This window comes from Austrofundulus limnaeus, unplaced genomic scaffold (genome assembly GCF_001266775.1).
Source record: "Austrofundulus limnaeus strain Quisiro unplaced genomic scaffold, Austrofundulus_limnaeus-1.0 Scaffold58, whole genome shotgun sequence".
Taxonomy (NCBI): domain Eukaryota; kingdom Metazoa; phylum Chordata; class Actinopteri; order Cyprinodontiformes; family Rivulidae; genus Austrofundulus; species Austrofundulus limnaeus.
The window spans coordinates 889,181-900,321 of NW_013952460.1; the positions used below are offsets into that span (position 1 = coordinate 889,181).

General features: G+C 37.4%; 1 protein-coding gene across 1 annotated transcript in view; it reads right to left on the reverse strand.

The window, feature by feature from the left end:
- Positions 1-479: 479 nt before the first annotated feature.
- The window catches only part of mdfic2 (MyoD family inhibitor domain containing 2), a 13,683-nt gene continuing 3,021 nt past the window's right edge, over positions 480-11,141 (reverse strand). The window contains exons 2-3 of the mRNA XM_014009423.1: positions 2,876-3,088; positions 480-764 (exon numbers count right to left, since the gene is read on the reverse strand). Of these exons, the coding sequence (XP_013864877.1) occupies positions 517-764; positions 2,876-3,088 (461 nt within the window). The 3' untranslated portion in view covers positions 480-516. The remainder of the gene's footprint in view (positions 765-2,875; positions 3,089-11,141) is intronic.

Genomic DNA, 11,141 nt, shown 5'->3' on the forward strand with positions numbered 1-11,141 from the left:
ATTTATTACATACTGGTTCTGAGACATAAAATAATTTTGAAGTTGAATATGTGAAAAACAGATTTTTCTATGACGATACCTGCAAAATGAGTGAAAATCCATGTAATTTACAGACAATTTGCACAACTTGGCATATACGGTATGTGAATCTGGGGAAAATATGAATTTGCTGAAAAAAATAGAAAACACTCAGTGAAGTGATGATTTGTGTCATTTGAAGCTATAGAKAAATAACTTAAATGCATAAAGTTCAAAGGAAATATTTTCCAACATGTTTTGCTTTCTTGCTGGAACATCTTTGTCACCTCTAAGAAAATCTCTCTCTGCGAATAAAATAATCAAACTTTTTCAGATTGTATTTTGTGCACATAAGACAAATCATGGCATTTAATTATTTATACATGTATAGCTATGCTAATATCCTAAAACATTAAACCTTTAATTTTGAATTTTTTTTAAATGTTTTGTGTCTTTTTCTCCTGAGACACCACAATTTGTACGTACTTAGTACTCTTCTTAGTGAAAGCATATTTCAGAGACCTCCATGGCCAGCTCCAGACAGTCACTTGCATCATGGCAGCTRCCAAAAAAACCACAGTCCAGTTCTACACAAGAGTCATCGTCCTCGCTGTGCGTGGACTCCACTGTGGTGACGACGTGTTTGTAGTTGGGCCAGCAGTGGTTGGTGAGTCTCTCGCAGGAATCGGGTAAGATGCCATAAAGCCGACAGAAGAGACAGTTGAGGACAATGTCTGCACAGTCGACTAAAGAACACACACACACACAGGACAGGACAATGGATTACTAAACATTTGGTTTTATTTTTAATCCTCAACTTTTGTTTCCAAAAAGGATTCCAAATCTTTAAAATAAAGTACAGCAACTATAGCTGAAAATGGTTACTGGAGCATAAATCATCTCAGCTGGAGCTGCTGGCCTTTGCTTACATCTTCAAACACTTTAAAAGCCTCTTTCCCTCCTTTTATTCATGCATAATTTAGAAAATCATGCCCTGCTCCCTCACAGAGAGACAAGCAAGAAAGCTGCTTGGAGACATAATCAATTACCAGGAGTCTCTCTTGTATACTTCGTCAGGAGCTCTTCCAACAAGCCTTGTGGTTGCAGTAAAACTGAGCTTTGTGTCTCCTCAGCAGCCTTTGCCAAACGTTTTCCTCATGGGAGCTATGAAGTGTGAGATCATCAAATGACACTGGCCGTGAGGAGCCAGTTACTCGAAGGGAACAGGTTGAAAAAGCATCTTTGCAAGATTCAAAAATGGAGAAAAAATTGTAGAAAAGCTTAACCGACTGCAGATCCTTCCAAATRTACGTTAATATGTATTTTCTTGGAATGTATTTTTGAATTCTGATCGTCATCAAAACCAAGTTTGCAGCAAAAACTGGTGATTTATTTTTAATGTTTTATATATATGTACTTCCTGTAAAAATATGAGTTTTTGCAGAAATGACAGAATTTGCTGTTTATGGGGGTGTTTTTAGGTCTGGTGCACACTGGATGCCAACTTCACTACATTTACATCTTCTCAGCATTTCTGGAGGTGATTGAACTTTTTTTTTTTGACCCATGGCCTGTAGGACCCASTTTACAGTTCGGACTGAGTGAAAAAGGTTGGACAATGAGATTATTTTAATTTCATAGTGAAGTTACCAGCTGACAAATCRACCYCTGTAACATCARCTTCTACCTTAGACTTTCCCCACTKYCAGGAGTGCTTTGTCTTTCTGTCTCTACTTCAGGAAAAGTTATTGTCTGTTGTTAAAAAAACACAAGTATTTGCCATTTGWTTCTTTTTCCAGTTGTATTGAGTCCATACTAAACCCTTCCAAGGTAAATACTGAACCATACATTAGCTGTACCTTTACACCCTGCTGCATGGTGGAGCATGGCTGCAGCATATTCATGATGTGAGCTTCGTCTGCACCAACGTGGCTGGGCTGTCAGGAAATTTGGAGCAGGTCTGGCTACACATGGCCTCCTGCCTAGGTTGTGTCTGTGATTGTGACAAGGTCACAACCTAATGCAGATGTGATATTGTGCTAGCATGGTGTGATTCTTTAGATTATAGCTGAATCCTGATGAGAGGGTTGTGCCAAAACTGGCATAAAGACAMAAAGACAAAACATGTAACGGCAGCAAAATTCAAGATTTTTAGAGAGAGTAGAGTCATCAACCAATTGAATGAGGGCCTCAGATCTGAGTTATATTAGGTCAATGTAATGGGCTAAAGTTGTGTTACTTATAGATGCACTTTAATGTTATGCCCACAAGATTTTATCTTGCTCAGTCCATCTAATGTTATGATTTTTTTTTTGTCGGATATGCTCAGTTACGTACAAATATAATTAACTCAAGATGAAAATAAGAACATGCACAACTAAATCAGAGATTTCATGCTGAGAGGCAACTGTTTTGACATCTACACACCCCAACTCTTCCCAAAGACACATTCATCCTTTCTCTCTTTATCAAAATAATAAAATAATGAAGTGAATAGTTGAACTTTTATTTGGAAAAGGGAAATGTCGTATAGAGTTTTAATGCTTCAATAGGCCTACTTGTTTTGTTAATTTTTATATACAAACAAGGGAACCACTGTCCTAAACCTCTGCTCCACCTTTTCCCACAAGTCAGGTTCATAACTGATCATTTGAACTTCAAACATGCTTACGCTGCTAGTAATAAAGATTATTTTTAATCCTTTTAATGACATTATTTTCATATAAATCTCTATTATATCAATAAAAAATCTATCTGATCAAAAACTCAACTTAAAGCAAAAATAATTTTTCCATTTTGAACCTATTTTGAGGTTTATGACAACAAATTGTGTGTTGAGTGTTTTGTCGACACTGACCTGCCATGTTGCTCTGCTGAGAGGCAGACAGGTCGTCTGTGTTGTTCGACACAGCAGCAGAATATCTCATCTGYTTCTTGTTCAAAGAGAAAAGACGAGGCGGGGAGTTGTTCTTCTTTCTGGGCTGATTAAAGTCTGTTCCTCTGCTGCTCTCTCCACGCTCGTTTTCTGCAGAGACTCTCCAGCTGTTAACTTCATCACTTTGACATTTTTCTGCCCAAAAAAAGTGAGTATGTCAAAAATAACACAAAAAATTATGTGCAATGCGACACATTAGAATCTTTAGGTGAGAATAAATTATTTTAAAACAAGCCATAGTTACTTTGAAAAAGTAATGGTGAAAAAAAATTTGATTACATTTATTTTACATTCAAAACTTTTAAAACAGGATGAGCTCGACTCGTTGCAACATGACCCAACATGTTTAAGAAAACATAAACTTTAATTTAAATAAACTAATATGTACTGTAAATAAACAGATTTAAAATCATTAGAAATGTAACATTCAGGTAAACCTTGTCAGGTAAAAGCATCTCCACTATGCTTGAARGTATAATCTGTACAGTTTTTTGATGATTCATCAATTAATATTATATTTTCATTTTTTAGATTTGATTAATTGAATTGAATAAATGAAGTCTGAACAGTGTCTGGTCCTCCCCGAGTCTTCAGGTGAGCAAATAATSCAGAACTAATTGTTTAGTCTTCCTTTTAAACAATATTTTTATAACGTTAGGACAGAGTTAAAAAAGTCCTCTAATTTAAGTTTGTGTTGATTGTCCATGAAGAAGCTCTGTTAAACAGTAAATGGGTCACACTTTTAATCTCTTCAGGTTCTGCAAAGTGCTTTGTGTTAGTGTCGTTTATTTTTTTATAAACTATACGATTCTGCCAGTTTGAATTAGGAGAACTTCTGTTTTTGCAATAAAAAAATATGGAACGGACTAAAGGTGCAGCTGGTTGTTTTCTGGTAAACAACCTTACAAGGGATCACATAAAAATAATTTAAAGTGGAAATTTTTCAGTACATTCCCCCAAAAGAACTAAATAAAAATCCTTCAGTACTTTTCCTGGTAGTTGCCATTTAACATCCTGCCTTAAGGGTTATCATGTGATCATCTTCTTTTAACTGCTGGAAGCAAAACCATTGATCCAGCCCTCGCTTTAGGGTCTTTGGGATCCTCTGAAGCCAAAGTCTTTCATGACCATTCTTTACTAAAGACTCATAAAAACCTAAAACTCATAGTTTGTGTCAATATGTTTAAGAACTGAAACCAATATAAGCCACCATTTCTCTAACAGCTTACAATGCTTTTCATTCACAATCACACATACAATAAACTTTTTTATACTTTTTACACCCTCTACACACAGTGCTGCTACTATATTCTCACTCATACACTGATTGGCACATTGGGGTCAATGAGAGTTTCGTGCTCAGTGGTAATTTGGCACACTGCAATGGCTGAAAACCAAACCTCTAATCCTCTGGACAACGTCTCTTCATGCTACAGCTACAAATAGAGTTAGATAACAAGAGGCTATGTGATTACACTTTTTTTTTGGTAACCTGATTGTGCAAACCAAAGAGCACACCTGTCCCCTTTAGCTGACAAGCAGCCGTGTTACTGACATTAGGAGGACTAATACATTTATGGGAGTTTAAATAGTGTTCCACTTAAGGTGAGTTACTCCTAAAGGTTTAAAGCAGGGGTTCCTGAAACAAGGCTTGGTACCATCAGACAGCAAGAAGGGACGCTAAAAGGATGTTTACGAATTTGTGTAAGATTTTGTGTAATCAGTATCTCACCTGCAGCAGACAGCAGTCAGGGTGAAATTCTCATTGAGGAGAAACCTACATTAATATTCAGAGTGGGGCCTGTTTAAGACCTAAAACACCATCTAAAATAACTCAAAACTTTTTATGCAGTTCAAGCAAATGCTCCTTATGTTCCTATCGTTACATTTTTAGCTGATTATACAGAGKAAGAACTGGAGATAAATGAACTTTAAACAGCTACATTACAAGCAGTTATTAAGCTACATCCATCCATTAGCTTCTGTTTGTTTCGAGTCACGTCYTGGGGGCAGCTTGAGCAGGGAGGCCCAGGCCTCTCTCTCCACATCCAGCTCTTCTGGGAGGATTCTAAGGTGTTCCCAGGCCAGCTGAGAGACACAGTCTCTCCAGCATGTCCTGGGTCTTCCTTAGGGTCTCCTCCCAGTAGCACCTCCATAGGGAGATGTCCAGGGATCATCCTTACCAGATGTCTGAACCACCTCAACTGGCTCATCTGGATGTGGAGGAGCAAACAACACTACTCTGAGTCTCTTCCGAATAACTGAACTTTTCACCCTATCTTGAAGAGAGAGTCCAGCTATCAGTGATCTCATTCTTTTGGTCACTACCCAGAGTTTGTGGTCATAGGTGAGGGTAGGAACCAGTGGTGGGCAGTTTCCCTAAAGCATTAATAGGGGAATTAATTTCCTGTTTAGTGCTTTTGCTAAAGTTAAAATTTATTTGTGGATTAGCCCTTGATAAATTTCCAAGCTAAATTTATAAGTGCTAACTGAGGTCTATAAATGTTATTGATCAATGTTAATATTAACAGCTGAGGGTGAAAGCTGTCACACATTTTGTTCATTTGTGTGTCACTTATCCACTAGGTGATAATACAGTGGGGTGCGAAAGTTTGGGCAGCCTTGTTAATTTTCCTGATTTACCTTTATAAATCATTGATTGTTTGGATAAAAAATATCAATTAAATATATCATAAATGGGACAAACACAGTGATATCTGAGAAGTGAAATGAAGTTCATAAGATTTACAGAAAGTGTGCAATAATTGGTTAAACAAAATTAGGCAGGTGCATAAATTTGGGCACTGTTGTCATTTTATTAATTTTAAAACCTTTAGAACTAATTATTGGAACTTAAATTTGGTTTGGTAAGTTTAGTGACCCTTGGCCTCCATACACAGGTGACTCCAATTATGAGAAAGGGTATTTAAGGGGGGCAATTGTAAGTTTTTCTCCTCTTTGCATCTTCTCTGAAGAGTCYCAGCATGGGAGTCTGAAAACAACTTTCAAATGAGCTGAAGACAAAGATTGTTCACCATCATGGTTTAGGGGAAGGATACAGAAAGTTATCAGAGATTTCAGCTTTCAGTCTCCACTGTGAGAAACATTGTGAGAAAATGGAGGACCACAGGCACAGTTCAAGTCAAGGCTGGAAGTGGCAGAACAAGAAAAATCATGAATAAACAGAAGTGAAGGATGTTGAGAACAGTCAGAGTCAACCCACAGARCAGCACCAAAGACCTACAACATCATCTTGCTGCTGATGGAGTCACTGTGCATCGTTCAACTATTCAGCACACTTTACACAAGGAGATGCTGTATGTGAGAGTGATGCAGAGGAAGACTTTTCTCCYCCCACATCACAAACAGAGCTGCTTGAGGTATGCTAAYGCACATTTGGACAAGCCAGCTTCATTTTGGAATAAGGTGCTGTGGACTGATGAAACTAAAATAGTTATTTGGGCAGAACAAGGGTCGTTATGCACGGAAGAAAAAGAACACAGCACTCCAAGAGAAACACCTGCTACCTACAGTAAAATGTGGGGGTGGTTCCAACATGCTGTGGGACTGACACCCCCTCTTTGAAAGGAGCCCCCTCCTCAAATATGGTGTGTATCGTAAAACTTTTGGCTGGCACAGTGTAGGTCAGACTCATCTACAGTCCTGCCAAATTTCATGTTGATCGGTGCAGCTGTTTTTGTGCTACGGTTGACCAAATATCACTGAAAAATAAACGTACGAAAACAAAATGACTCCTGCTTTCACTTCGAGTGCGGGGGTCATAATAATGTTTAGCCCCTCATGAGGAGATTGCTTCCGGATCCTTTGCTGTGTGTCGAGGTGAGCTCAATTATATCTAGTCGGTACCTCAACCTCACGTATAAACTCAGGCTCCTTCCCCACCAGAGAGGTCACAGTCCATGTCCCAAGAGCCAGTTTTGGTAGGTCAGGGTGCCATGGACCCCGCCTTTGGCTACTGCCCATGACTTCATGCACCTGACTCATACGGCCCCCTGTGGTGGACTCACAGGAAGGCAAACCAATGTAACTCATTTGGATTGAGCCTGACCAGGTTTCATGGGTAGAGACCCGGCCACCAGGCACTTTCTGACAAGCCCCTTCCCCAGGCCTAGTTACAGGAAGGGGTCCCGCTGACCCACATCTGTGTAAAGGACACCAAGTTCATTGACTTGAGTCATTCTTTGTCTGGCCTGTCATCTAGGACCAATCTGCCATCGGTGACCCTACCAGGGGTATTTTTGATTATCCCTGACAGCGTAGCTCCTAGGATTCTTCAGGTGCACAAACTCCTCCACCATGGCAAGGTCAACAGAGGGATATTTAGCAACATGAACTGGGAAAATACTCAATATTCAAACTCAGTTATCTCATCTTCAAACTCAACTTCAGTTTAACATGGCTAAATCCTACTTTTGGACCACAGCTTGTAGCTTGTATTTTGCTAAAAATGGAATAAGAAAAAAATTATAAACAGGAAAAACAAAGATATGTTTGGTCTGTTTCTATTGCTTGGTGTAATTCTAACTGTTTCTATAGGAAAAATGAATGTGGTTTRAATTGATTTAAATTGTGGTGATAGTTACTGTTGATAGAGGCAATTGTTGGATTTCTGCAAACTAATTCTTTGAGTATTGTTATAAATGCCATTATCAGATCTTTGTTGTTCTAACAGCTAAACAGTAGCAATCTAATGTTTTTAATCAGATAAACTAGTTTATAGATTTAGATTAGCACATTGGTGAGTGTACAGTAAATGAGACGGCCCAGAGTTATTTAGTCTSATCTGGTGCTAAATAATGCAGCTTCAGCAGAATTCTTGATGAAGATGCTTTCAGCATCCAAACACTCTCATACTGTTGTGCTTCTGAGGAAAGAGCACAAAAAGACAAGACACTTTTGCTGCTCTGAGGTCTTAGAAATGAAGTTCTGATTTTAGCTAAAAGCTGGCTGTGGGCAATGACAATWTTATCATTACTGTCTGAATATTAAAAAAAACACAGATTTAAACACACAGAACTCCAGCAAACATCTCTTATCTGAAAATGATGACTTGAAGATTTTAGTCTAAAGTTGGAAACGAAATCTTTGTCATTTTAGAGAAACATCAGTGGTTTTAATAACCTGAACTAAACTCAAGAAAGTGTTTTAAAAATAAAAGATGCTGATTCAGTGTCTGACCTCAGCTAACACCAAGAGCTGTGTGAAGAACTTTTTCAGATTTCCATTAGTCTCACTGGATTAATGTTTACGCTCCTCATCTGACTGCTCATTCCTTTCTCCTGGAGGCCAAACCTCTTAAAGGTGCTGAAGGAAAACTGCTGCTTTGAGGTTTCACACTTCTCAGCCTTCTTTATGTGAAAATGAGCGTTTCTGTAATTCGCTCTAATTCAGGAAAAAAATCAAAATTAAGTACAAAAGAATCTGGACGAAAATCAAATTATACAATTTGACAAACTTCAATGAAATGTTTAACTTTAATAACTTGTTCCACAGAAACCCAACATCCTAATTTATATAAAAGAAACTAAATTTTCTCATCAATACATTTGTCATGAAAAAATATGAAAGTCTGTGTTTCCATAGAACAAGTCTCTCCCGCTGTAGATGGGGAAAGGGTGATACAATTTAGGCCTGTAACTGATTCTCCTTTGTGTTAGCAAAATATCTGATGAATCAATGGCCATATTTTAATGAAACTCTCTGTTATTAATTGCTGGATTTACACAACTGATTCGCTTCTTGATTAATTTCTTTGCCAATAATTCTTTGACTCATTCCTGTGTTTGTTAGCAGAATTTTCCATGAATCACTGAATCAGTTTTATTGAAACTTAAGTAACCATTAGATTTACATCTAAGTGATTAAGTTTTGGAGTCATAGCAATTTGAGATTACCTCTGCAGCCAGTTTATCATAACCAAAGCAACAACTTAACTCAGTCAACTAAGTTTTGAGCTAATGTTTGATGTGGTAGTAGATGCTTACAGCAGACTGAAGGAGATCGTGCACAATGGTGCAACTTTCTCAAAGGGAGATGATGTTTTAGCATGAAAGCTGGAGATGTGTTGCTTTCAAGGAATCAATTTTCCACATTTCAGATTGAGCTCCTAGAAAATAAATTAAAAGCTAGAGTCCAGGTGGTGTACTGCAGCATGAAGATTTTTTATTTAATTTAACACAGAAAAAATTTAAAAAATTGCTATCACTGTATTTCATGGTGGAAGAAAACCTAAAGATCAGACGGTGTTAGCTTTCTGCTCACTACTGGCTAGAAGACTTATTCTTCTTTGATGGAAGGATCCACATCCTCCAGTATATGGTCWTTGGTTAAGAGAAGTTATGTCTTACATTCATTTAGAGAAGATTAGATATACTGTTAGGGGATCTGTAAACAAATTATTTGACATCTGGCAGCCATTTACTGTATATCTTATGTAGAAAACATTTCGGCAGATAACTTTGTGTAAAGGTCAAATATTTGTTTCATTGTACACAAACCTGTMCATTGTATCACTGTTGTATGAATACAAGATVGATTTWTGTTGTTTCAGTAGATCCYGTATAGGAYGGGGTGGGATGGGAGGGATTTCGGATGTTTGTGTTTTTGTTAGTTAGTTTTTTGTGTGTGTGTGTGTGTGTGTGGTTTATGTTAAAAAATAATAAAAAAAGACTTTGATCAAAAAAAGATAAGCTATTTTAGATTTTTTGACTTTAGAATAATTTGATTTTATCCCATTTGTTAAATTTGCTTATTTGATAAAGAAATATTAACTTAAAGTACTTTGTGTAACTGAGTTTCTAATGCTTGAACTAAACAATAAAATAAAGGTTATTCTGCTTTGCTCTTAACTAACTTATCAGCTGTCTTTATTCTTTTTATTTTATTTTGATCACATCTACTTTATCAAGAGGACTGAATGTGTTTTAAGACAATCCTGCTCAGAACAATTAATCCCTGCTCTGCAATAAAAAAAAACATATTCCAAATCAAGCCTGTCTACATGTGCTGACAGTTTTCAGAGTCAGACAGTTGGGCTGGGAAACCTCTGGATTAATGGCTCAGATCAGTTTGTTAGCAGCCATGTATCCATTAGCTCCAAGCACTTTACCCTGCAGAAGCTCACAGGAGTCCTGGAAGCTCCGCTCAGCTGATGACGCTGATTGTAAACGTCTGATTTATGAATAATAATGAATAAACATGCTTACAGTTTCCTCCAATGTTTAAATACTTCATTCTTTTTAAAAGCATTTTAAAAGATGTTGTTGTGGAAGTTTTTTAAAGTTAATTAAAACGTTTAGTTTTTTTCCCCTCACTGAGACTTTAGAAAGAGATCAGATTGACATTATTCATTGAATTTGTAATAAAATTCAAAATATTGTGCAACACTAGAAACAGTCATTCGTCTCGTTTCATGTTTTGATACACACGTCTGTACAGGTGACTTAAAATGACTCCATGGCAGAGATTTATGTTTGAAATAAACAAGTTAAAGCTTGAAATTTTGTCCTGCCTGTGCATATGTTTGAGCTGAGGTTCAGCAAGATGTTCCAGGGTTATCTAATGAATTAAGTACGAGCTGCAGCTGGTCCATACTCATGACCATTAACTGATAGAGAAATAAGGCCTGCAGGCATGCTATGTATTTTTCAGGGTTTGTTCCAGTGTTTAGCAACCTGCACTGACTAATAAAACACTGGGATTATTCTGATTAGTGGCGCCGCAGATAATTTCGCTTCATGTTGGAAATCAAAGCACATCTTCACAGTTGGAGTTAATATGGTGTGCTGCAAAAGTATCCACCCCCTTGGCATTAGTTCTGTTTTGTTACCCTTGTGATCTGGAATTTAAAACAATGTACCTGTTTTATATGATTGGATGGATGTTGCTGAATCACATTGAATCTCAGTTGGACTGAGGTCTSATCTTTGACTAGCAACATGAGGACATTCAGCTTCTGCCATATATTCTGTTCCATTCAGCTATTAAAAAATAACATCTTCACAACATGATGCTGCCACCACCATGCCTTGTGTGGGGATGTTTTTCTCAACCTGAGAGGTTTTGATTTGTCAAACAAATTTGGAGAACATACACAAACTACAACAACAACAACAACTACTACTACTACTACTACTACTACTACTACTACTACTACTACTACTACTAA